Raw genomic sequence first — 27,643 nt, 5'->3', positions numbered from 1 at the left:
TGTAGTCAATTATATTGTCACCTGCATGCATAATATTGTAAAGCGCTACGGAATCTGTTGGCGCTATATAAATGGAGATAATAATAATAATAATGTGTATGCTGAGATCATTTATAAATATGAAGAGTGTACGGGATTCTGGAATGGGCCACTGGGGGCACCATGTGTATTTGTGAAAGAAAAAATAAATACAGTAAATATGTCAATAGGAATTGCCAGTGAGATTATTCACTAATGTGAAAATAGTGGAAAACTGATTTTTGGTTTTTATGTTCGGCTGCAGTGGTTGAAACTTTACAACTCGTTTCTTAACTCTCCACAATCTCCGATTACTGAGTAAAACCCCTTTGCTTTTTTAGCAGACTATAGCGGAGTTAGCTTCAGAGGAACATTATATCATGGCGTACTTTTAATACCGTATGTATTCAGAGATTTATTTAGTAATTTTGTCCTCTTTCATGAATGCTTTTATTTTTATAATTTTGCTACTACAAAACAGAAGATAGAAAATATGTGTGTGTGTGTGTGTATATATATATATATATATAAAAATAAATAATTCTGGGTAAATATATGTAATTAAGCCCCTTTTACTTTGTGTATTATTTCCTCTTGGTATAGTTGCAATTATCATGTTTCTTGCAAAATGCCGACACCCAGTGGATATAAATGGGATTGCAACTGATTGTTTTAGAATGTCAATGTAACAAGAATGTCAAGTAAACGGATTTGTTGACTAGACAGTGAATTGTGGTGATCTGAAAGTTTTGTCAAAAATGAAAAAACAAAAAACAAAACAAAAAGTGACAACAACTTGTAGATATTCGTGGCTAAAAAAAAATAGTTTTCTTTGCTCAACACTCACATTTAAAGTCTCAGTGCTACTCATGTCTATCTCCACTGATACCGACCACCACTTAGCCTTTACTGTATTGAAAGTTGGACAAATGCCATAGCACCGCCACCACGACTCTTTAAAAGGTTATCTCCATGAATGCGCTCTATAACTGTAGTCATCTGAGCAAGTTGCCCTTGGTGTTTCCATATGCTTTGCTTGCCAAATTTCACACATGTTTACATACACTATGCTTTAGATATATGCATTAAAGGATCGAAAGGGGTTCTATGCCGGACAAGTCGTCATCAAACAAATCGATTCATTGAAGGTATGTCTACTATGCTTATACACCGACTTTAGTGCTTAAAGGACCACTATTGGCACCCAGACCACTTCAGCTCAATGAAGTGGTCTGGGTGCCAGGTCCCTCTAGTTTTAACCCTGCAGCTGAAAACATAGCAGTTTCAGAGAAACTGTTATGTTTCACTGAGGGTTAATCCAGCCTCTAGTGGCTGTCTCATTGACAGCCGCTAGAGGCGCTTCCGGGTTTCTCACTGTGAAAATCAGTGAGAAGACGCTGGACGTCCATAGGAAAGCATTGAGTAATGCTTTCATATGGGCTGCTTGAATGCGCGCGAGGCTCTTGCCGCTCATGCGCATTCGGCACTGTAGGAAGGTAAGTGGCTGAAGGGGTTTTAACCCCTTTAGCCCAGTGGGAGGGGGGCCCTGAGGGTGGGGGGGACCTAATGACCCTATAGGGTCAGGAAAGCTAGTTTGTTTTCCTGGCACTATAGTGCTCCTTTAAATGTACTTATAAAAACATAAAGTTTTATATAGAATGTATCGAGGGTTTGCAGTCCTTAAGTTGTCTCTTCTAGCATAAAAACTGTTTGCAATCCCTAACAGAAACAGAGATTTTAGAGATTACCCACTTGTTGTTAAGTAAACCTTTGGTTATTTTAGCCACCAAAATATATATATTTTTTATATTTAAATAGGCAAAGAAAGCAATTGAGGTGACTGTGCTATCAAGTTAGCCATAGCGATTTTAAGGAACCTCTTTATAAGTCGTAACCTTTCTTGAAATTAGTATCAACAAAAGATTGGAAGTTGGTTTATTTAAGGCTGTTCTCACTGTTAGGCCTATTCACTAAACTCAGAAATGTACCAAATAGAAACTCGAATGGCACAAATGATACTTAAATAGTTAATATGAAAAAAAATCTCCAACTAACCTGTTGACATAGCTTGTTATTTTCACCCGAATCGTGTTTCGGTTTGATACAATTTGGAATTTGTGCAAAAATTGCATGATTTTGCTATTACATGACGAAAAGTCATGATTTTATTAAAGACACGGAGGCGAGTATTGCATAACCCTTTCTTTACTGTCCACCAATAGCAGCAAAGAATACAAATATATTGAAAAAATGAAGAACATACATTAACATAGGCCCCTCCCCGCTCAGGTCCCGGTATATTAGGCAGCACTTCCCTTCCATAACCCTCTTTCTGAAGATGCGACTTAGTAACAATGTCCGAACAAGAACGAAAACATAGTCCAGTAGTCCAAATAAGAGATTCTCATAACAGGGAAGCACGACCAGATGAGCAGTAGGACCAGAGATTTGCAGCGGGAAGAGTCCATTCAACTTGGAGAACAGCATGCCATCTTGTTGGATTAGGCTGTGAAAACATAAAGAGACAGGAGCCGAGAGGTTAAGATCGATAATTGTAACTATTGTCAGGTACCAACTGAGGAGAAAAATTCCAAATAAATACAAACCCACATCTTAGTGTGATTAGTAAGCCTATCAGAACATAAACCTATCCTTGAGACATGGCCCCACTTACCGCACCCAAATCTTCCATGTGACTCGTTGCAACCTACGAAATAAGGGGTGGGGAGACATGAATAATAAACGCGGGTGGGACAATACTCGCCTCCGTGTCTTTAATAAAATCATGACTTTTCGTCATGTAATAGCAAAATCATGCAATTTTATAACAAGACACGGAGGCTCCTATTGCAAGTTTAAAGCTGATTAACCCCTTAATGACACAACTTCTGGAATAAAAGGGAATCATGACGGAATATATCCGTCGTCTGTCCTTAAGGGGTTAACTACTGCCGTAAAAGAATGTGGGGCCGGACGAAAGTAAAATTCACGGAAGGTAGATTCCCTAGACCAGTCGGCTGTCCTCATAATATCTTCCAGACGAGCCCCTGCAGTCATCATCGAGGATGCTGAGGCTCCCCGGACCGAATGGGCGCCGAAGATCGTGGTATCGATGCCTGCCTGATCCAATAACCATCGCACCCATCGTGACAGTGTGGTGCTAGAGACCGGACGGAAAGGTGGCCGAAAGGATAGGAACAGCTGTGGGGATACCTGTGAACGATGACATCTGGTACGATCTTCGTATTCGCGAAGGCAAGCCACTGGACATAACGCTGGAGAGGTAGGAAAAGCGGGGTAGGACACTGACTTGATAGAGGTTTTTGTCCGGCGACTAATGTTGAACGTGACCCCGTCCGGGGTATACGACTTGGCATCGAAGTCCAGGGCTCTAACGTCCGAAACTCTCTTGCAGGATACGAGACAGAGCAGGCCGACCAATTTGGCAGAAAGTTGCTTCAGGGAGAGCGCTGAGTTAGCGGGCCACGACGAGATAAAGGATAGGACAATGGACACATCCCATGACATGGAGTAGCGAGGTCTGGGTGGTCTGGAGAAGCGTGAGCCCCGAAGGAGCCGGCACACCAAGTGATGTTGACCCGCCGGGCATCCATCGAAACCTTGATGAATTGCCGAGATGGCTGACCTGTAAAGGTTGATAGTCCTGTAAGCCTTCCCCGCCTCGAAGAGGGACGTCAAAAATTGCAGAACCATGGTTACAGGGGCCGAAACGGGATCCACGTCCCTAGCCATGCACCAGCCAGTCCAAGCTCGCCAAGCTGACCCATAGGCTCGTCTAGTTCCTGGGGCCCATGCTTCCGCCAACAGGCGTCTAGTTGTGTCCGAAACTCCTTGGATTTCCCAGGGTCCCCGGAGATCCGCCATGCCAGGAGTGGGAGGGAACCGTCCAAGCGGAGCGGGTGACACCGTCCCGTCGGGTCTAGCAGCAGATTGTGGTGTGGCGGTAGCAACCGTGGGTAGTCCAACGTCATCTCGAGAATCTGGGGGAACCAAGATTGGGTGTCCCAGAATGGGGTTACCATGACTAGTTCTGCCCGGTGTCTGCGGGTCTGAAGGAGGGAGCGTGGAATCATGGAAAACGGTGGAAAGGCATATAGGAGGTCCCTGCTCCAGTCTTGCAGGAAGGCGTCTACTGCCTCCGCCATCTGGTCTGGCCTCCAGCTGAAGAATCGAGATAGCTGGGTGTTGAGTCGGGAAGCGAAGAGGTCGATAGAAAAGGGACCCCATCAGGTTCCGTTCCAGGCAGAATTCCCAAAAGTCCTTCGCCAGGGTGGCCAACACTGCTGATTGTGTACCCCCCAGATGGTTGACATATCTCACCGCCGAGACGTTGTCCATTCGTAGACGGATGCAGGTTAGGGCTCTGTCCCTCGCGAAGCTGCGGATGGCGAAGGAGCCTGCCAGAAGTTCCAGTGCGTTGATGTGTAGCCGTGACTCGGCTGCCGACCAACGACCCCCTGTAGATATCCCGTCGCAATGGGCCCCCCATCCGTGGAGGCTTGCATCGGAATCGATTGTGAATTCCGGTTGCGGGCCGAAGATCGCCTTGCCGTTCCATGCAGAGAGGTTGAGAATCCACCAACGCAATTCGTCTTTCGTTTCGGTGTCCAGGGACACTAGGTCTGCGTAAGACGCACCGGTTCTCAGATGTGCGATCTTCAGGCGCTGCAGTGCCCGGTAGTGGAGTGGGCCCGGGAACACTGCCTGTATAGATGAGGCCAGTAGGCCAATGAGCCGTGCCAGCTGTCGCAGGGTGAGTTGGGGCCGAACTAGAGCTCTGCGTAACTCCTTGCGTATGGTGAGAATCTTGGACCTTGGCAGGCTCAGAGTCGCCTCCTTTGAGTCCACGAGGAATCCTAGGAATTCCATTTGCGTGGCGGGGGTTAGGCATGACTTTTCCCAATTGATAACGAAGCCCAAGCGGGAGAGGAGGTCTATGGCCAGCCGTAGGTGGGCAAGGAGAGTGGAGCGATCTTGGGCCATAAGGAGTATGTCGTCTAGGTATTCGATTAGACGAACTCCCCGGCTGCGTAGCCATGCCATGACAGGACGTAGTAGCTTTGTGAAGCACCACGGTGCCAAGGAGAGGCCGAAGGGTAGGCATGTAAACCGCCAAGTCTCTCGTTGCCATTGGAAGCGTAGGAGGTCTCGGGAGTCCGGGGCAATAGGCACCGTCAAGTATGCATCCTTGAGGTCTAGTTTTGCTAGCCAGTCTCCGTGAAGGAGAAGGTCCCGTAATAGGTGAATACCTTCCATCTTGAAATGGCGGTATCGGACTATGGCATTGAGGGGGCGTAGATTTATGACAGGTCTCAATTGTCCGCCTTTCTTTTCCACAAGGAAAATATTGCTTATGACCCCTGTGGGTTCGGGAGGAGCTTTTTCTATAGCCCTTTTGGTAAGAAGGGTGGAAAGCTCCATGTCGATCCGTCTGCGATCCTGGAGTGAAAAGCAGATCGGTCGAGGAGGGGGAATGTGTACGATGTTGTCTATCAGTTCTATGTGAAACCCTCGAATGGTAGTCAGTACCCAGGGGTCTGAGGTAATTTGTGACCAAGCTGGCAAAAAATGTCGGAGTCTGCCCCCTACACAAACATGAGAAAAAACATGAGGCTTGAGGTAACTCACCGTAGGGTCGTCTCGAACCAGGTTGTCCTCGGAAGCCTCTAGATCGCCACGGACGTCCACGAGATGGGAAGAAGGAGGGGCGGGTGTTAGCCTCCTGGTAGTGGGAGCGTTGGTGAAAAGAGCCTCGTCCCGTGCCACGGGATTGGACATAGTTCCGGCCGGACAGACGGCTCCTGGATCTGCCGGCCCTGGTAGAGACCCGTCCCTGGAAAACTCGCCTCATAGAGGATTGAGCCTTATCCAGGGCAGTAAATGCCCCAACAAAACGCCCCAAGTCTTTTATAAAGGAATCGCCGAAGAGGAGGCCTTGGGCGTCCTTACCGGCTTCTGTTAGGGCGAGGTTCGCCAATTTGGGCTCTATCTTAAATAAGATAGCCTTACGTCTCTCAATAGATAAAGAGGTGTTAACATTCCCTGCAATACAGATTGCTCTCTGGACCCAACCACGTAGGTCTTCAGGGTCAACCATGCGGTTTTCCGCTCTGGCGTCTTCCGCCAAATCAAAAAGTTTAGCCAAAGGGCCAAATATGTCCAAGTGCTTATCCTGGCAGGATTTCAAGGCGGATTCAAGCCCTTTACGGGGGTTCCAGCCTAGCTTGGTAAGGAATTGGGTCATCTTGGGGTCTACCTCTGGAGTGTCGCAAACTTTGTTAGGCACAACAGGCCTTGGACACTCTGCCCTCATTTTGTTGCGTGCCGCTTTACTAAGTGGGTGTCGCACCCACTTCTCTAAATATGTGGCAATGTGGTCAGCCGGGAGCCACTCTGCCGATCTCGGATGGTGTAAATCATCCGGGTCGAAGAGTGGAACGCCCGACGGGTCCACAAGGGCGGACTCCGCAGTCGCGGAGTGCCTAGTCCCTGGTTCGCCTCCGGACATCTCTGCCTGGGCAGAGGGAAGGAGGTCAAAACCTGAATGAGCGGTATCCGCTTCGGAGTCGCTATCAGACTCAATCTTAGCCTCCTCACTTGACCCGATTTCTGAGTCGGAGTCGCTCTCTACCTGTGCTCTGGCACATTTCCATAGCCGCGCCCGTTCTGCCTGGCGCGGAAAGGCTCTCTTGCGTGGTTGTGACACGCTTTCAGGGGCGACCGAAGGTACGCCAGTCATGGTGTTTCTGGAGGCAGAGGGACCTTTAGATTTGTGGGTAGCTTTCCTGGGTAAATCTCCCGGTGGGTCCACAGGAGGACGCGGTTGAGGCGTTGTGGAGCCCGAGTAGCGCTCATCCAAAGGACGTGGCTGGAGGGCCTGGGAAATGGTGTGGGAGAGAGTAGAGGACATGGACCCCATGGCTGCCATAATGGCGTCTGTCACTGAGCGCTGTAGCGCTAAGAACTGAGTCCCATCTGAGTGGGTAGTTCTATCGGAGTGAGTAGGTGAATTACCTGAGGTGACAGGGCCTTCTCCCCTGTCGAGTGGAGTATCAGACTCCCCAGAGGGAGGTGAACCAGAGTTTAGTCTGGGTTTAGGCATTTTAAATAGAGTGAATCAATAAATCTAAAGAGAAAACTGACAAGGAACAGTTTGTTGGGTTAGTCACCCAAAGTACGAACGAGCAAACAAAAAGCGATCTCACCAGGGCCCAGACCAGTGCACAGTCTGACAGGGAATAGGGAAGGAGACAGGAGGTTAGAAAATGGCCGCCGAGAATCTCGCGAGATTCGCGGTAAAAAGAAGTAAGGTGAATAAAAGAAAAAACCAAACATTCGGTTAAAAGAGGTGAATAAGTGAATACAATGGAGAGTATAGGACAAAATGCAAAACTGCCGAATGGGCCGTTTGCAAGAAACAGGCGAACGCGGCAAAACAGTCGAATGGCCTAAACCGCCGAACGGTGATAGCGATGAGAGTGCACTATGAAAGACAGTGTAGAGAAAAATGTGCGCAAGATGGCGCCGATGCGGGAAAGCAATGAAGGAAGCGAAGAAACGGGGAGTAAGAGAAGACAGATAGGTCTGGACCCTGGGTACAAAACACAACTACCAAGTGTAGTAGAGGTGAAATACCATAAAAGTAAGAATCAATAAGGTGATCAGGATAGAAAAATGATAATACAAAATATTAATAAAATATTAATAAAATATGTAAAATACCAATAAAATAATAATAACAATAATAACCATAACGATAGTTAACGGTTATAAAGAAAAAACAACTAATACTGATAATATAAATATATCAATAACTGTAAAATAGTATTGAAAGAAGTGACATGTACTTATCTTTGATCGGAGCAGCAAAGAAAGAGGGTTATGGAAGGGAAGTGCTGCCTAATATACCGGGACCTGAGCGGGGAGGGGCCTATGTTAATGTATGTTCTTCATTTTTTCAATATATTTGTATTCTTTGCTGCTATTGGTGGACAGTAAAGAAAGGGTTATGCAATAGGAGCCTCCGTGTCTTGTTATAAAATCCATTTCTGTTCAACTTCACTTGATTATCAAAATGTATCTGCTTTATTTTTATTGTACAGCCCATGTTAAAAACAGAGACAGGCAGTGCCACAATCTTACGATTTTCATCTTCACACTTGATCATAGACCATAAAGGACATTATATATAGAGGTTTTTAAAGGGAAGCAATATCCACTCCTCCCCCCCTCCACAAATAATGTATTAAAGGGACACTATAGTCACCAGAATAACTACAGCTTAATGTAGTTGTTCTGGTGAGTATAATAGCTCCCTTTAGGCATGTTCATGTTCTTTTCACCTCCAAGTGTCCACTCCTTAGATGGCCACTGGAGGGGCTTCCTGGCTCAGGGCTGCACAGCCCTGCCGTACAGTGTCCCCACACTCTACATGGAGACGATGAATTTTCCTCATTGATTCAATGCACCTCTATGAGGAGGTCCTGATTGGCCAAAATGGCATTTGGCCCCGTCCCATACCGATTTTAGCCAATCCAATGCTTTCCCTATGGGAAAGCATTGGATTGGCTAAAAGTCGGCCATTTTGATGATGTCACAAAGGGGGCGGGGCCAGCACAGCGGACCCATGCGGTGCTGAAAATAAGGAGAGTTTTAAACACGTTTGTGTTCCTGACCCTATAGTGATATTTTAAGCCTCTTATCCTTTTTCCATACAACAAATCAGTTAACCTCTGGTGGGTAAATCTTTCTTTTTTTTTTATCTTTATTTTATTTATTTAAAGTTTTCACAAACAAATCTTTCACTTTCATAACACACGACAAAAATTCATATATAAACATGTCATAATATAGGAGGAAGGAAAGAAAAAGAGGGAAAAAAAAGAATAACAATACATAAATATAATATGAAACAAAGTATTCACAAAACAAAGCAAAACAAAAATGGACTCAACACGTAACCAATTCAATTCGAGGTTGATTTTTTAATTTTTTTTAATAGACCATAATACAATCAATCTGATAATACCGTACTGTTGAAAAGAATAAGAAAAGCCCCCACTATTTATACTCTTTTTATTAGAACTTCTATTGTGAATGAGAATTAAAGAAACAATAACTGGTTAAATTGTTAGAGATGAAAAAAAATCCGATGCGACTATTTTATTCTGAAAATAGATGATGAGAATTGATATAAACAGCTTTTAAGTGAAGTCGTAGGATGTACTTTGTTTTAGAGTCTCCCTGCCCTCTAAAATCAGTTTCCCTGGCTACGATCCACTTTTCAAAGTGTTTGGCCCTCTTTATAGATGATCCTGCTGTACACAAAATGTTTATCATCATCGTTTAAAAAGAACAGACTGCGCCTTGTCTGCGCTGACTAAATTAATATACCAAAAATATCTTTATTGGATTACCTTTTTTTGTTTGTTTTTGGCAACATATACTTTATATATATTATTGGACTCTGCATATATAATATCTTCCACTGTAGAGTCTCCTACTAGTGGTTGTGACTTTTTACAGAAAAAAAGATACATTTAGCTAGGATTTTTTGATTATTTTATCTTGTCATATTGTTCTATAATTCCCGTTTCTTTCTATTCCAAAATGACATTCGAACATATACCTTGGTAATAATTTTGAAGCCAAAATCAAGCGGACTGCTGTACTGCATTAGATGTGGTGCTTTTTAAATCTAAAAATAATTAGATTTTACCGTAACTGGACATGACTTCCTTTTTTAAGGTATCCCGTCTGATTACCATAGTTATTTCGAAACGTTGTCTAAACAATTTGCACAGGTGTCTGCATGCGGGAATCTGTCTACAGGCGTATTCTTACATGAATTGTCGGTCATGCAAAGCGAATTGTAAATGTAGTTTAAATTTTAAGGTCAAATTAGCTGCACTTAAAACAATGCTATAGAAAACAGAAACATAGAATGTGACGGCAGATAAGAACCATTCGGCCCATCTAGTCTGCCCAATTTTCTAAATACTTTCATTAGTCCCTGGCCTTATCTTTTATCTAGGATAGCCTTATGCCTATCCCACGCATGCTTAAACTCCTTCACTGTGTCAACCTCTACCACTTCAGCTGGAAGGCTATTCCATGCACCCACTACCCTGTCAGTAAAGTAATGCTTTCTGATATTATTTTGAAACCTTTGTCCCTCTAATTTAAGACTATGTCCTCTTGTTGTGGTAGTTTTTCTTCTTTTAAATATAGTCTCCTCCTTTACTGTGGCTAGTTTGAATAATTTTCCAATTTGTCAATTTAGGCCTAAATTTTGAATTCCTGAAAATTTACACGTTAATGAATCATCATGTGAGTCTGTGCTCAACATCATTTCTATTTGTGTCTGACTTTTTTTTATTGTTAAAAATATTTTGGTTTTAAAAAAACAAAACAAAAAAAAAAACTCCCCAAGAAAAACGAATGTACTAAACGTGATACTGTGCAGACTCATTCCAACGTATGTGACCCTTGTCATTATTGAACTCTTAGAGTTTTCTATATTGAAACTTCAAACCCACATATAATCCCACTGCAAGCAGACCTAAATGTATTGTACTGCATGTAGAGTGATGCACAATGTACTCCCCCAGCCTTGGGGGGCTAAAAGCTTTTCATTAATGATAACATAAGACAGTAGCAGGGTGCTGTATAATTAGTTTAAGTATGCCCAGCTGGCTGTCGGTTTTTTAGAACATTATTTGTTTAATGGAAGTGTACTTTATTGACGTTTGCAGTAATTGGATATTTTTGTTGTTCCGTGCACACCAAAGCCGACTGGTAACCATGCCTGGTGTTTTACGCCTGCGAGACGGGAAAATAGCAGATGGGGAAAACGAGCTAGCTTTTCTCCGCATGGCGCGGACTCCGCAATGTAGGATTTACGAGCCAGAACCTTCAAAAAGAAACATTCAGTTATATTTCAACTGCAATGACTAAATAAATATGGATAGAAAAAAAATGTTCTTCATCTGCTACGTGTTCCTAATAACCCAAATAAACAAAGGCAGGCTCGTATATTTTGTTTGGTTATGAAAACAAGACATTCAGAGATTTCTTGTACCAATTACCCCATTTATTACGAAGTTGGTTTTCAAGTTGTGATGACGGTTAACATTTGTATTTTAGCCCTGACTTCATAGCAACAGCAGAAATAAATTGCATTGTAATAAAACAGGTGGTAGGGGACAATCTGTCGCAGAACCGGTGGTCAGAAATTATTTTTATTGTTTTTCGTGAATGTAGAACTTTTTATACCTCCAAAAGTCACAGTAATATTCTCTACATACATCAGTCTGCGTTATACGGAGTAGTCGAAATGGCTATACAGAAATGAATATGTACAAGGCCCTTTAATTGTTATTACACATTCCAGCTAAACCCCGTTGTGTTATCACCATTCTCTGGATTGCATGGGGTAAGGCCTTTTATAGTACTTTAGGCCACTCTGCTTGTCAAGTACCAATTTGAAATTAATTGCTTTTCGAAAAAACACACAAGTACGAGCCTGTGAACTCTTCTTGAAAGGGATCATCAGAAAGAGTTTCATCAATGAACTCTATCAGCAATGATTGTGACCTACTCATCTCGCTGGCTCTAAAACACTCTCTTTATTTGATTGAAGCGTGTGCATTGGTTAGAAATTATCTGCATTTCTCGCAATGCTTAGATTAAGTTTCAGGCTATCACTGGTATCTGCTTTCCCTGTATGTATGTCCACTTAATATGCATAAACCATTCTCTAGTTATTTGTTAGAATACACAAATCACCAGGAATTGGTCCAAAAGTGGGTGGGGAAATTCTGTTTTGCACTTCTATTTCATAAATGTAATTCAACCTGGCATAGTTTGGAACCACAGTCACAAGTGCATGTAGCCTTAATGAGTAAAGATATTCTGCAGAATATTCTAAGATGTATGGGACTTTATTCTGGAGAGTAATCGGAGAGTTCAAACCGAAGTCTCTAACCCACTCTCCTTGCTGTGCCTTGGTCTTATAAAGGAACCTGTTCTCCCAAACACATCCTAGACAACCATGAACACATCCTGGACAACCCTTATTTATACACCAGTTTTTAAGAACCATTGATAGACTGGGTTTCATACACCAATAAACCAGGGCCATTGGAATGGCTCAACGATTGGCATGTGGGACACTGCTCTCATCACACCATTTTTGTTTGGGTTGGGGGGAGGGGGAGTATTGTATTGTAGATCAAAAACACTTGACATTCTGAATTGATTACCTGGCCAGACTTCAAATTTTTAAAAACCTATTTACGTGGTCTCCTGTTATTTGCCAAGTGCTGTTAAGGTAATTATGTTGCATGTTTTAATTGCAATGTTTCATCGAAATTACATCTCCCTATCTCATGTCGTTGCAGGAATATTTGCTGAAAATGGAAGGCGAGAACTTGAGCTGCGCTAAATATCTCATGTTCATCTTCAATTTCTTTATATTTGTGAGTAGACATTTATGTTAGTTATTGAATTGTAACAAAATTAGAGCACGTGTCTCTCTTCTCTATCTCTACCTCCCCATCTTCTGTTAGCAAAGTTGAATAGGGGTTATGGCTGTAAAAACTGTAATTGCATGAGGCTGAAGCAGCTTTGAAACATTTGCAAAGCACATTCTAAGCATTACTGAGCAAATGATTGTATTTTTAATTTATAAAATAGCTCAAAATGTGTTTTGTGTACAATAGAACATTTTTCGGTAGTAGTTTAATTTCTGAAATTGTCTTCCTTTTCTTTCTCAGCTTGGTGGCACCTTCCTGCTTGGGCTTGGGGTTTGGGTCATCGTTGACCAAACAGGTTTCCGGGAGATAATTGCCACGAACCCCCTGCTCTTTATGGCTACATATCTCATCCTTGCCATGGGCGCCATGTTGTTTCTGCTTGGATTCCTGGGCTGCTACGGGGCAATTCGTGAAAGCAAGTGCCTTCTGTTGTTTGTACGTATTATGTTCGCAGGTGGTTTATAACAATATGAATTATTATGGCTTGGCGTCAATATTCCCAGCCCCCAAGCTTTTGATAATAAGGATGATTCTGCCAACTATCAATGTCAATAAGGAGCTAATGAGAGTAATTAATGGGAAATCTAGAAGTAGGAATCTGTCCCTTGACTAATCCTGCTTCTTGAATTAACTTGACTAGTTCGCCATTTTATTGTCATTTTGTATACATTCTTTTATTTTTCAATCTTCTCTGTGTTTATTTTCTTCCAGTTCTTCATGTTCATCCTTGTGATATTTCTGGCCGAACTTTCAGCTGCCATCCTTGCGTTCCTGTTTCGAGAGAATGTAAGTAATCGAACGGCTGTGAAAATAATTACCGGAGGTTATTTTGGATCAACACAATTTCATTTCTCACCCTTTTTCTGAAACAGCAATATTGCAACTGGCCTATCACCAGCCTAGAACCTAAAACAGGACAGAGTACCTAAGGCTATTTAAAAAAAAATATTTTGGCAGCTTTTTTTTCCCAGCATTTAATATAATTTTTGCACAGTTATTATGTTACTTGTATTTAGAACAGAAAGTTAGATGTGGACCCTAAATACTATCAGCTTAATGAGTTGGACGGCAGGATACATTGCTGCAAATATCTTTTAAAAAGCGGTCATTTTGTTTTTTTAAATATACAACTTATTAGCTGTTTAATAAAGTTTGAGTAATGGTAAAACACTGAACTATATCCACCTTGTACCCCGTACCTTCTGTCCCTCACTTCAGTCTTCCACACCTATCTCCTCCTCAATCGTATTGCCTTCTTCATCTCTCCCTACTTATGTTTCCCCCTACTAGGGACCATTCTGTCTGTCTACCCCAACTGTCTGTCAGTCCACTCCCCCATCTTTAGCCTGTCCACCTCTCAACACCCCCACGCTATCTGTCCGCCCCTCACCCGTTTACTTTCTATGCACACATTTTCATTCTTTCCACCCCCCAACCCTTTTGTGTGTCCATTTTCAAACCTCCCTAACCCTCATACATGTCTCCTACCATGAGTGTAGTTAAGCTGAGCGAAGAGAGACAGAGTAAGCAGGCTCCTCTCTCAAACATGTCAGTCTGTGCACCCACTCTGCTGTGTAACCTCCCCGATCCTGTCTGACACCCAGGGCAGACTGTCCCCCCAACACCCACCCTCAGTACCCTGACTGCAGGGGCTCTTTGTGCACCCACTCTGCTGTGTAACCTCCCCAATCCTGGCTGACACCCAGGGCAGACTGTCCCCCCACCACCCACCCTCAGTACCCTGACTGCAGGGGCTCTTTGTGCACCCACTCTGCTGTGTAACCTCCCCAATCCTGTCTGACACCCAGGGCAGACTGTCCCCCCACCACCCACCCTCAGTACCCTGACTGCAGGGGCTCTTTGTGCACCCACTCTGCTGTGTGACCTCCCCGATCCTGTCTGACACCCAGGGCAGACTGTCCCCCCACCACCCACCCTCAGTACCCTGACTGCAGGGGCTCTTTGTGCACCCACTCTGCTGTGTAACCTCCCCGATCCTGTCTGACACCCAGGGCAGACTGTCCCCCCACCACCCACCCTCAGTACCCTGACTGCAGGGGCTCTTTGTGCACCCACTCTGCTGTGTAACCTCCCCGATCCTGTCTGACACCCAGGGCAGACTGTCCCCCCACCACCCACCCTCAGTACCCTGACTGCAGGGGCTCTTTGTGCACCCACTCTGCTGTGTAACCTCCCCGATCCTGTCTGACACCCAGGGCAGACTGTCCCCCCACCACCCACCCTCAGTACCCTGACTGTAGGGGCTCTTTGTGCACCCACTCTGCTGTGTAACCTCCCCAATCCTGTCTGACACCCAGGGCGGACTGTCCCCCCACCACCCACCCTCAGTACCTTGATTGCAGGGGCTCTTTGTGCACCCACTCTGCTGTGTAACCTCCCCAATCCTGTCTGACACCCAGGGCGGACTGTCCCCCCAACACCCACCCTCAGTACCCTGACTGCAGGGGCTCTTTGTGCACCCACTCTGCTGTGTAACCTCCCCAATCCTGGCTGACACCCAGGGCAGACTGTCCCCCCACCACCCACCCTCAGTACCCTGACTGCAGGGGCTCTTTGTGCACCCACTCTGCTGTGTAACCTCCCCAATCCTGTCTGACACCCAGGGCAGACTGTCCCCCCACCACCCACCCTCAGTACCCTGACTGCAGGGGCTCTTTGTGCACCCACTCTGCTGTGTGACCTCCCCGATCCTGTCTGACACCCAGGGCAGACTGTCCCCCCACCACCCACCCTCAGTACCCTGACTGCAGGGGCTCTTTGTGCACCCACTCTGCTGTGTAACCTCCCCGATCCTGTCTGACACCCAGGGCAGACTGTCCCCCCACCACCCACCCTCAGTACCCTGACTGCAGGGGCTCTTTGTGCACCCACTCTGCTGTGTAACCTCCCCGATCCTGTCTGACACCCAGGGCAGACTGTCCCCCCACCACCCACCCTCAGTACCCTGACTGCAGGGGCTCTTTGTGCACCCACTCTGCTGTGTAACCTCCCCGATCCTGTCTGACACCCAGGGCAGACTGTCCCCCCACCACCCACCCTCAGTACCCTGACTGTAGGGGCTCTTTGTGCACCCACTCTGCTGTGTAACCTCCCCAATCCTGTCTGACACCCAGGGCGGACTGTCCCCCCACCACCCACCCTCAGTACCTTGATTGCAGGGGCTCTTTGTGCACCCACTCTGCTGTGTAACCTCCCCAATCCTGTCTGACACCCAGGGCGGACTGTCCCCCCACCACCCACCCTCAGTACCCTGATTGCAGCGGCTCTTTGTGCACCCACTCTGCTGTATGACCCCTCCCCAATCTGTGACACCCAGGGCAGACTTTTCCCCCCACCCCTGACTGCAGGGGCTCTTTGTGCACCCACTCTGCTGTGTAACCTCACCAATCCTGACACCCAGGGCGGACTGTCCCCCCACCACCCACCCTCAGTACCCTGATTACAGCGGCTCTCCACTAATGTTCAGCATTTTAACACCGTTAAACTTGTTAACATAAACATATGTTGCATGATGTGCGGCTGCTGTTTGTCACTCAGCATATTCACCTGTCCGGCCATTGTTTAGGTTTTAACGCTCACTTTTTTTATATTCCACAACGTTTTGTTTTCCAGTTGACAAGAGATTTCTTTACCAAGGATATAAAGAGGCATTACCATGGGAGTAACAGTACCGAGGTCTTTTCGTCCACCTGGAATTCTGTGATGACCACAGTGAGTATATTACTCAGTGCCGGTAGCGTTCTCTATAATCGGGAATAGAGCTGTGTGATGCTTGAGTTTATTAATTGGCTCATATTGTATCAGCAGTTTATGGTAACTGAATCCAGATACACAAAGCAAGATCTTGTTAGATTATACTCTGTAATATAACACTGCACTGCTAAAGAAAATAGAAAAACTATAATCAGTGTATCTTGGTTTATCTGAACTACTTAGGACAGCTGCGTAGGAAGCTAGAATAATTGTCAGACCAACTTATCAACCCAAAAATCCCAAAAAGACTGATTTGTGGACTAAATCTACTATGACTGCTACCAGTTAAAATGTATTAAGAGTTAAAGGAGTTGTAACTGATCAAGAAATAGGATGGAATTTCTAATTCATGCTTTTATCAGACTTTTCTAAATTGCTACATATTCCAATGATAAGCAAAACTTTACAATTTTCTTTCAGTCCATTGAACACAGGGGTGTTCACCCTTATCCTCCACCGAGAATAGGACTACATTTCCCAGAATTCTTAATGTTACCCTGGAAAATGTAGTCCAAAGACAGTAACAGGACCTGCAGTGAACAACCCAACGTGGGTTCTCTTCTTGCTTTCCAGTTATCGGCCATAACAATTCCCCGAGATGAAAAGACTTGTCCAACTTACCAGAATAACACCCGTCATACTGCCATCAGGTTACAAAGAAGCAATATTTCTAACCATCTCTTTCTCTTATCTCCCTTCCCATCCAGTTTGAATGCTGCGGGGTAAACGGACCTGAGGATTTTGAAGAAGGTCTAAGGTTCAAGATAAAACCACACCACAGAGTGCCAGAGGCTTGCTGCAGACGGGAGACTCCATCGAGTGATGGCGAGTTCGTTAACAAGGTGGCATGCTTGACGGGCAACGAGATGTTTCAGAACAGACAGGTACAGGACTTAATGGATAGATTGAATACACATTTACGTTAATACTGGGTTGGCAGCCAGTGGATAATTAGTAGCAGACACAAGAGATTGTCTTTTACGTATGTTCCTTGAAGCGAGCTTACCAGCAGTGCCACTATCACGGACAGCAAAAGGGACAATTTGTGACCAGTCTTGGCATCAGGAAGAGAGAAAAGGCCTTAGAGCAGGGGTAACCTACTACATCCCCCTGCTGCTTTGCCAGAGCATTATGGGAGATGTAGTCAACTTATGAAATGCTGAAGGTTTACTACCCCTGCCTTAGTTATGCAGCCATAATGGTCACCTACATTATATTAAAGGGTCAGTACAAGCAGCACAAGAACCGGTCTTAAACAGGCTATAGTCGGTAAGAGTTAGTCTTCATAATGGCTTATGAGCTTTCCCTTTACATCAGGAGTATTACTTCCACCTTTGTCATCCAAGTTGTGCATGCGCTCACTGGGCCCACACAAGCCAAGCACGCTTTTACGCTCTTCACTTAAGATTTTGAGAGAGATGCAGCTATGAGCATGTGTGGTTAGCAGCTTGTAAGGTTGATGCACATTGCTGAGTTTGCAAAACTGAACTGAGTTGTGTATAAACAAGTATAGCACTTTAAGGATATTCATTTTTGTATATTATAATGCAGGGGTGCTTAAAAAGGTAGATCCCCAGATATTTTAAAGCTACAGTGTCCATGGTGCTTTGTTATTCTAAAAAGCATACAACACATCATCTAAATGCACGCAAAGCATCAAGGTGGTTGTAGTTCTACAATAACTGGGAATCTACCTTTTGGGCACCCCTGTTATAATGCATTCACTATATAACAGTTTAAAAAATATATCAGGCTCCCTTTTAGCTTATTATCTTAGGATACACAATATGTTAACACAGTTATATGAAACACTCAATTTAGTTCTTATTGTTAATGTGGGGCGCCCTCTGGTGGCCAAAATTGTTGCAGTTTCAGCCAGCCCTCTCTGTCTGTTGCTTCTCTGAGGATACAATTGGAGATAATCCATCCACCTCACCGGTGTGGCATATCTCGGCAAAGGAGAAGTGCTCACTATCACAGATTTAGACAGATTTGTAAACAATGTTTGAGAGAAATAGGCCTTGTGTGTACATAGAAAAAAGTCTTTGAATTCAGCTTATGAAAAATGGGGGCAAAAACAAAAGTGTTGCGTTTATAATTTTGTTCAGTGTATATTTCAAAGTTTAGTAAATGTAAATGTTAGAAATAAAAATGGGATATTATGCTTTTTGCAAGTTCCCAGGAGATTGCTCTCATTCTGAACGTACTGCGTTCAGCATTAAACATTTACTATATAAAACATGTAAAAAGTATTTTTCTGTAATTTGCTGTTCCATTAATAGGTTATGTTTATAGACAGAGCGCATCTGTCTCTGTCATATAATGTTTTGGTATCGTTTACTTATTTCTTCCAAAATGTGTTGAGTTTTAAAGTATTCGCTGTATAAACTTAAGGTCTATTTAATATTATGGGCTTCCCTTCCTGGCTATATGTTAACTTCCACTGCCGAGCAACTTTATTGATGGCTGGGGTCAGCCTCCAGTCAAGTTATATGTAATGTAAGAGAGCTAATGACATCCACTCCCTCTAAAGCTGTGAAGCCTAGAACTGGGATAGGCAACCTTTGGCACTCCCGATGTTTTGAACTACATTTTCCACAATGCTTTGGCAGCATTATGGTAGATGTAGTCTGGAGTGCCGAAGTCTGCCTTCCCCGGCCTAGAATATTCTATTGCATTCATTAAGATGCACTATAACATCCACAGTGCATTGTAGTGGTTATTGGACTACGAGTCTCTGGGGACTATCCACCCATTGTTTTTGTGTGTCAAAATATTTTGTGGCTTTCCCAGAGAAGGATTGTGATCCCATATGGCTCTAGGCAGGTAACTGGTTTGTCAAACTGTTCTCGTTATCAGTTCCATTGAAGAAGAGGTAGACCAGTGGTTCCCAAAGCAGTCCTCAAGGCACCCCTACCAGTCCAGGATTTAATGATTACCCAGTTGTGTAAGGTATTTTTAGAAGAGAGGAAGAAAAAAACAAAACACTTTAGACACAACTGGGTAACCCCTAAATTCTGGACTGGTAGGGGTGTCTTGAGTACTGCTTTGGAAACCATGGCGGTAGACAATAGCCATTGAGGCGAAAGGTAACAGCGCCCATAGAGTTTTAGCACAATAACAGCCACTGCAATGACCTAGGGATGGTTATTGTTATGCCCCTTTTTAATTTCTTGTAGTTACACAGCAACAAAGTCTCTGAATGTTTCTGACTTATCATGAAAATACGTTCCCTTTTCTTATAGGGCTGCTACTCTGTAATATTGACCGCGCTGGAGCCATATGTATACATTGCCGGGGCTTTGGCCATTGGCGTTTTGGCTATTGAGGTAAGAGAATCAGACACAGAGACTACGATACACGTACAACATTGCATGAAAGCTCATACGGTTAGAATACTTCTAAATTGCTTGTACTTTTAGAATACTTTTTGTACCCGGAAAATAAGTGTCATTGGCCTTAATAACTGCTGCCCTTACAAATCCTGCAGATTACAAACCTTTACTAATTGAAGTCTTTTCAATTCACAGCTCTTTGCCATGGTGTTTGCGATGTGTCTGTTCAGAGGCATACAATAAGATTTGTGGATACATTACATGCCTATCTTGGGGGATTTCAAAAATGTATTCTCTATGAAAAAAAGCAAGAAAACAAAAACTAAAAAAAATCAGAAACAAGGAACTGTCTACACAAACTCCTGGCCAGCCCAACACAGCTGGCAATGTCTTATCCGACTCTTCTGATTGTGACCACAATGCTTTGTACTGAAACACACAGTCTAAAAAGAGGACCCAACACTTTGTAGCTATATTCCGGTGGATGAGAGGAAATATTGAACCAATGTATCAGCCCAATTCAGAGAATACTGCAATGCCATCATTAGATTGTCTTCATTACAGGCACAGATGGTTTGGATCAAAGGTGAACATATTAGCTTGCCACAAGCTATCTAGAGAAAATATTTCTCATAAATATATACACATACAGATCTTGTGCTATGCTAGTATTTATGTAAAGAATATTAAAGTGGTTTAGAACTCAGAATATTAGACTCACCATATCACCAAATCCAGGTTCCCTATGTGTGAATACATTCAAATACATAGATGCAGCTACACCTTGAAACACCAGCTGCATAGAGCATTCACACACACACACACACACACACACACACTACATACACAGATAAATACACAAATTTGTTCACAAATCCATAATCAGAAATTCTGTACCTCTACATTTGAAATTAATTGGTCATTTCAGGTAACTAGAAATTGTCTTGGAAGAGATGTGGCATTAGGGCATCATGTGCCTCCCATCAAGTCCACAGATGGCATAAATCATACCAGTTAAGATCATTAACTGCAGCTCAAGACGGCATTACCGGGTACAAGACGTGCGATACCATGTAAATTCACAATCCATCCAAGTCACCATGCACCATACAAACCGGTCCAGACAATACAACTCCCCATCAGTGAACACGTGAGGGCACAAAAAGGTTACCTTCAGTAAAAGGTGCAACTACCCGCGTTAGATGGGTGCAAAATACTTTATTTACATGATACAGTCTAAGCGCCTCTGTCTACTTAAAAAGGTCAAGATATAATGGACAAAAGATGACCGAAGGACATTGTTAGATATAGCAGCAGGTGTGGTATAACAAAACCCTTCAGTTGCCTGGACTAATAGTCCTATCATGCAGATTAATGAGAATGAAATCCAGTGCAAGCTTGCCTTTATCGCCTAAATGTTTCAGCACCTTTCAGTAGGAAATACATTGACTTACCAGCAAATCCAACTTGCACCATTCAGAACAGAAGACTGAGCAAAACATTCATATCGATCTTTGTCATAAGAGGTTTTTTTTGTTGATGCACAAGAGGAGCAGGAAAAAGGATCTCGCAACATTCCACAATCTAGGGTGAAGTGCCTAATCTTTATGGATCTGTACATAAGCATTAGAGTGTCTTACAGAGGACGATCACACAAATATGAAGCAATGCCTTCTTGATAGATGGTTTTCCTTTAGTACAAAACGTTAGTTTCAGAGTAATGTGTTGCTTCTTGCCTGGAAATCAAATGTTTAATGTGTGGTGTGTTGTTGATAAATGGTTAATTATATTCCTACTATGTATCTAAAGAACGTAAATCCTAAAATTCGGGAGGGACACTAATGCCTCGTTTCCACTGAGCAGATCGGTTTGGTTCAGTTCGGTACGGTTCGCTATTTTGGGTGTTTCTATTATGAAAGTGGTCCATACAAGTGAACCGTACCAATCCATTCAGGGTCCTGCTTCAGATGTAGGGCCATAGAAAATGGAACGGTTCGGTTAGGGCAGAACTACTATACAATCCATTGATTGGTGGACAGGAAGAGCATTTTTTCTAAACCCCGCATGGCCCTGAAGGTCTGACTTGCAGTGGAAACGCTCACCAGAATGGGCTGGTCCATTCTAAACCTGCCAAACTGTACCAACCCGAACCAATCCGCTCAGTGGAAACGAGGCAATATTTTGCCATAAGAGATTAGGCGTTGGTAGTTTAATCGTTCATCCCGAAAAAAAAGTGGCTCTCATGCAATGGGATAGAAATTTCTGAAAAGAGAAGTTAAATTGCTAATGTTTGATCACCATACGCCTAAGGAGGTGGTGAACGTCTCTTTGAGACCTAAGATTTGCCATCTGATGCACAAGCTAAAGAATATATTTTGGAATTTGATAAAATGAACAAACAAAAAACACAACCTACTCGAAGTGAGCTTTTAGTATGTTTGACAGTAAAAACGTCAAGACAAGTAATGATTATCAAAGAATCTGGCTTATAATTTGCCACCTTGTCTTATTTTTAATTGATACTTTGGTTTAGTCACTTTTCTGTAATGTTTGAGAAGAGGGTGGGGGGGAGAGGGGGAATATAAAAGGAAAGAAAAAAAATAGCTTACTATGATTCTTTGAAATGTTTATTTGCGTATAAAATGTGAATGTAATCGTGTTGTTCTGTTTTTGATATGCATTCTAGCAACATATACTGCTGATAGAACACCCCACCACTAGAGGACTCTGCAACACATTGTAAAACAAGTGCGGCAGGTCTCACTGGTATTGCAACTGTTAATTGGTCTTTTTTTTCCCCATTGTTTGACCACTGCAGAGCTAAGCTCCATTAAGGAAGGGGTTAATGAAGCGGGGAACTTGTACAAGATGATAAAAGTTTTATTTTGTAACTGTTTTGTTTATATTAAACTAAAAAACACCAGATTATTCCGCGTGAATTTGCTTTTTTTTTTTCTTCTCCTTGCAAAAAAAAGCCCACATTGTATATTTGACAGTACATTATAACCAACACAGAGATTATTTATTATTGTAAAATAAAACAAAAGTGAAAAGCAAAAATAGCACAAGTCAATATTTGCAGATGAACACAAATCCCTTCTTTGGACACTGCGAAGGGTAAACGCTGATCGGAGAACTCAAATGTACTTTCTAAATTTACGATGCAGTGGACTCACTAGAGGTTGGTGTCACCCAGTGCCAAACCAGATCATATCAGATAGTATATAAATATCAGCATCAACAAAAACAGAGCGTGTGTACGCATAAGTGGGTGAGGGAACAAATAACATTTCATATCATCTACCACCCTCTTTTTACCTTAGGCCAGGGAGGGTAGATATTAAGATCACTGGAGGTCCAGTGAGGAGTTATTCTGTTCTATAACTTATCCAGGTGCAGAGCTTGTATATTCATAGTGTGAGTTCTGACTCTACGACAGGGCAGAGCATTGCTGTGGGTTACCACAATGATATCCTCCTCAGAGCTCACAAGAGGGATGAACAAGGTCTGCACTTAATGGTGCAGACCAGAAGCCTGTGCAGTGATGCGAGAGATCGTTGATCTTCCTCAATGGCCTATTCATGCACCCTCTGCAGAGTCAGTTGGACATGGTCACCAAGTGCAGTGTGCACCCCCTTGTGATGGCACTGCCACAATCCTTTCACGGCCACTCTGTTTCTTTATGTTGATAGGCAGTCCTGGATGTAGCACTTAAATACGTGACTACAGCGTTATTTACAGGGACACGAATCACCGCAATCAAATGACATTCCTAAGCCAATGAACAAAGCCCGAACTTGGGCAAAATGATATAGCTAAAGCCGAAGGGGAACCTACACTTTAGTGATATAAATGAAGACCAGGAGGCACCAGGTATATGTCAAACTATTAAAAAAATTAATAAAAAGAAAATAGTTAACTCCTGGCACCCTAACCACTACACAGCATTGAACTAATGGTTCCTTCTTGATCAATAATAACGCCATACACCATAAGGCAGTGTAATCAATCTATATTTAAAATCAATAACCTAGTGGTTGCCCTAAAAGAGTGATCTTAACCTCATTCCCTCAGCACATAACAGTTGTCATAACTGCTGTTTGTTAGCTGCTGAATTATCACCAGCAATGTGACGGGCATGGTTTTGTGCAAGGTGTCCAATTATTTCAATCGTTGTGTTAACAACCTTTAAAACAGCTCAACCGTGCAAGTATTCTGTAGAGATACATTTTCCAACATGTTAAAGTGACAAAACAAGTAATGCAATGAGTATAGCAGCTTACTGAAGGGGTGAAAACCCCTTCAGTCACTTACCTGAGGCAGCGGCGATGTCCCTAGTCGCTGCCTCCTCCTCCGCGCCGCTCCTCCCTGTCATTCCGTCGGCCGGTGGGCGAGACTGATCCCGCCCACCGGCCGAGGAGACCTAATGCGCGGCAATGCCGTGCATGCGCATTAGCGCTCCCCATAGGAAAGCATTGAAAAAGATTTTCAATGCTTTCCTATGGGGAAATGAGCGACGCTGGAGGTCCTCACACAGCGTGAGGACGTCCAGCGACGCTCTAGCAAGAAAAATCCTTGCTATAAATCAGGAAGTGACCTATAGTGGCTGTCTAGTAGACAGCCACTAGAGGTGGAGTTAACCCTGCAATGTAATTATTGCAGTTTATAAAAAACTGCAATAATTACACTTGCAGGGTTAGGAGTAGTGGGAGTTGGCACCCAGAGCACTCCAATGGGCAGAAGTGGTCTGGGTGCCTGGAGTGTCCCTTTAAGAATTGTTAATACAACGTGTATCAGGGTTAAATCCAGTCCAAGGAAAAGAAATAAAAAAACACCCCAGAGAATTTCATATAAATAAGAGAAACAAATGGAAAAAAAATCAAAATCAAGATTATTGGAAGCTGCGATGGTCTGCTGTATGCATAATTTATTTTTTTGAAGATACTGAGGTATTATGTTTTGAAACAAAAGAAAAAAAAAAGTAAAAAAAAAAATATATAAATCAAAACAACAACTGCTTCTCAAGAATCACATATTTCAATAGCTAATAAAGAATAAGGGGGAGCAAAGTTTATTTCTAGCTGCGTATCACTCTGTAGAATTCGATTCTAATTTGCAATTTCACAACACCCTTTGGTAGACGTGTTAATTGCATTAATCAAGATGTAGTACTGGGATAATGAAGATAAAATATTACATTTGCCACATTAACAATGAGTTCGATAACTCGTGCACCCACTTTTTAGCAACCGAACTTGAGCTAGTTTTGGGCTACAAGCTTCTTAACCGTGGTGGATCGTTGGAATTCTAGTCCACAGTTCCTTTTTGTTACCTGGACTGATAACCTAGGAATTAACCCCTTTGTGCCCACCACGCCAGCTATACAAAATTTTGTCTTAGGGAAAAATGACAAGACCAAGAGAGTTTATGTAAGCGCGTGCAACAAGACCAATGCCAGAAAATCCGTTCATGGCAAAGCTTGTTTATGTCGCTGGTCGGTGTATCCAGATTCAATTCTGTCTACAAGCCTAAAGTTTCCAAAGTTATTATAGAGAGGTCAAACGTGACCGCCGGTGACTTGAAACACCAGTTGGCTTTAATGACACAGCTTGCTAGACTCAAATACAGATTTTTGGGACAGAATCTTCAAGTGATGTATTTTGGTTCCAAACACTATAAAAAAGTGACTTGACATTTAAACCCCCTTAACTGCCAGTCTCGTTCTCAACAAAACACACATAAAAGCCCAACATATGCTATGGATCCTATCAAAGCATCATCGACATTAATTCACATTTTTTCTGAACTCTGCCGTGAGGATAGGTCATCAACAGAATATTAAATGATCAGAGTGTTAAGGCAGAGATTTTCTTAAAGTTGCTCAAGGTTACGTTCATTGAGATATTACAGTAGACCTAGAATGGCATTTTATTAACTTTCGACCTTTTGTGAAATATTTAACACTTTGATTGTCAGATGGATATACAACAAGGCACAGCTTTGGCAGTCAAAGTGTTAAGCTTTGTTTTTTTTTTCCTTTTGTTTCCAAAATACAGAACATTACAATAAATAGTAGTAGAACATTAAAGCAGCGTTCAAAACTCAGGACAAGCAGGGCATACACAAAATGGCATTCATTTACAATAATATAAAGAATACGCAAAACGCGTTGGGGAATTGCAGAATGATGTGGAAAAGGAAAAAAAATATAAAATTTTACAAGGTTCCTTGGGAAACTGGTTTAGAATTGCAGTTTCAAATACCTCTGTCCGAGGAGACTAGTGCCAGGCAAGCTGGAAACTATGGGGAGTTAACACAGGTGCATACACACAAAAAAAACGTAGGTGCACAAAGGAATGGTTGATACTTCTGCATGCTGTGTGCTTCAGGAACCCACGTCAGAAAGAGTCTCAATCTTCATTTTGCTCAGCAGCGCCCTCTTGAGAGTATAAGGAAAATAATCCCAAAAACCAAGGAGGCTGCCGTTCCCAGCAGTCAGTGAGCGTATTTAAACGGTCTCAACACACGCACAGATCAATGTGTGAGGTGTCTGGAAGATAATGATGTAAACGGCACCAGAGCAACAGTTCAGAGCTTCTTTTGCCGTCGGCCAACTTGGTAATAAAAGTACGCACTGACAAGTACAAAGAGGAGGCAACTGCAGACAAGGACAGCAGCCGCAATGGAAGACGTTCCATTCTCTATCAAAGTCACGGTGGTCACTGCCAGAAAGACAAATGTATTTAGGACAGGGTCAGAGAAATATATATTCAGCACAAGTCTGGAAAGTAAAAGCAAATCTCCCTAATTAAATTTGAACTACAACCTTCCTGTCATTTTCCACCCCCGCCATAGGCTACCAGAGAATAATGGATTGGGTTTTAAGTGGTGGGGAGGTAGTTCCACAACTGCTGGAAATCAGTTTGGCATCTCTAGAATGAGTAATACTTTAAAAAAAAAAAAAAAGCTTTGAAATAAAATGTTCTTAGATACATTATCCCCTTCTATGTACCACCTCTGCCCCGCATTGTAAATAGGGTAGAAAAAGTTATTTAAAAAAAAAAAAACCACAATACAACACAACTAATGCCTAGCTAAACATAACCGCTGTTGACCAATTCTCTATTTTTATTAAGGTAATCATACAGGCTGAGGCAGCTCAATGTGCTTGTTATGTATTTACTAAGGAGTTTACCAATAATGTTGTTAAGCTGCTAATAATAATTGAAGTCAATCAAGCAGGTAAGTCTGAAAGTACACAGTTATGGTCAGTACTAAATAAACACAGCTCTTTTGGTGTTGCCATAGCTGGGAGGGAGGGAGGGAGAGAGACATTCCATTGGTTTCCACAATGATTGCTTCAAAGAATTCCTCCAGATCAAGAAACTACCTCCCATATCATCAAATTGGGTTGCCTCAGCTTGAATGAGAAGCTTCTCCAAAAAGTGTCATGCTAGCCACAAGCAAAACAAATGCTTGCAAAGGGACAACATTCATCATTTTTTTTTTGTGTACAAGGGGACATCACCAATAACCACTCACCAATGAGTTGGATGCTGAAGTAGCAGGCTTCAGTCAGAAGTGTCCATCGGATGATTACCTTCTCAGATGTATACATGGAATTCCATATGATCAGAGAGATACCTACAAAACAAATTAGGAAGTCGGTACTGAAATCCTCCCCTGTCAATGTCAATGTCAATAAAAATGATTGATTTTTTTTTTTTTTTTATGGAAATTAGGCATGGTCAAGGAGTTCTAGGGATTGTCATTTAGAAACGTGCTGAAACCCAATAGGAAAATGATTGGACAGAATTTAGAAGACATGCTGAATAGCTGATGGCGAGAAACTGGGGTAAGATCTCATTTCTAATCCTTTCAGATATCACAATGCTTTTTGAAACCATAACTCAGAGGATTTTAATTGATCACCTTAAGAATTCTTGGACCCCGATGTTA

The 27,643-nt window shown here is 42.9% G+C and overlaps 2 protein-coding genes across 7 annotated transcripts in view; one reads left to right on the top strand and one right to left on the bottom strand.

Annotated features, from left to right (window-relative positions):
• Nucleotides 1–20,325, top strand: part of TSPAN18 (tetraspanin 18) — a 117,807-nt gene extending 97,482 nt beyond the window's left edge. The window contains exons 4-10 of the mRNA XM_063438583.1: nt 12,441–12,518; nt 12,816–13,010; nt 13,287–13,361; nt 16,209–16,307; nt 17,057–17,233; nt 19,595–19,678; nt 19,880–20,325. Coding sequence (XP_063294653.1) covers nt 12,456–12,518; nt 12,816–13,010; nt 13,287–13,361; nt 16,209–16,307; nt 17,057–17,233; nt 19,595–19,678; nt 19,880–19,927 — 741 coding nt within the window. The 5' untranslated portion in view covers nt 12,441–12,455 and the 3' untranslated portion in view covers nt 19,928–20,325. The remainder of the gene's footprint in view (nt 1–12,440; nt 12,519–12,815; nt 13,011–13,286; nt 13,362–16,208; nt 16,308–17,056; nt 17,234–19,594; nt 19,679–19,879) is intronic.
• Nucleotides 20,326–25,610: 5,285 nt separating this feature from the next.
• Nucleotides 25,611–27,643, bottom strand: part of TP53I11 (tumor protein p53 inducible protein 11) — a 41,971-nt gene continuing 39,938 nt past the window's right edge. For all 6 annotated transcript variants that reach the window (XM_063438860.1, XM_063438864.1, XM_063438862.1 and 3 more), the window contains exons 6-7: nt 27,227–27,328; nt 25,611–26,406 (exon numbers count right to left, since the gene is read on the bottom strand). In XM_063438860.1, coding sequence (XP_063294930.1) covers nt 26,273–26,406; nt 27,227–27,328 — 236 coding nt within the window. In that variant the 3' untranslated portion in view covers nt 25,611–26,272. The remainder of the gene's footprint in view (nt 26,407–27,226; nt 27,329–27,643) is intronic.

The sequence above is a fragment of the Pelobates fuscus genome, chromosome 12 (assembly GCF_036172605.1).
Source record: "Pelobates fuscus isolate aPelFus1 chromosome 12, aPelFus1.pri, whole genome shotgun sequence".
NCBI classification, from domain to species: domain Eukaryota; kingdom Metazoa; phylum Chordata; class Amphibia; order Anura; family Pelobatidae; genus Pelobates; species Pelobates fuscus.
Note: the sequence above shows the minus strand (reverse complement) of the source record. Positions and strands in the feature narration are given on the sequence as shown.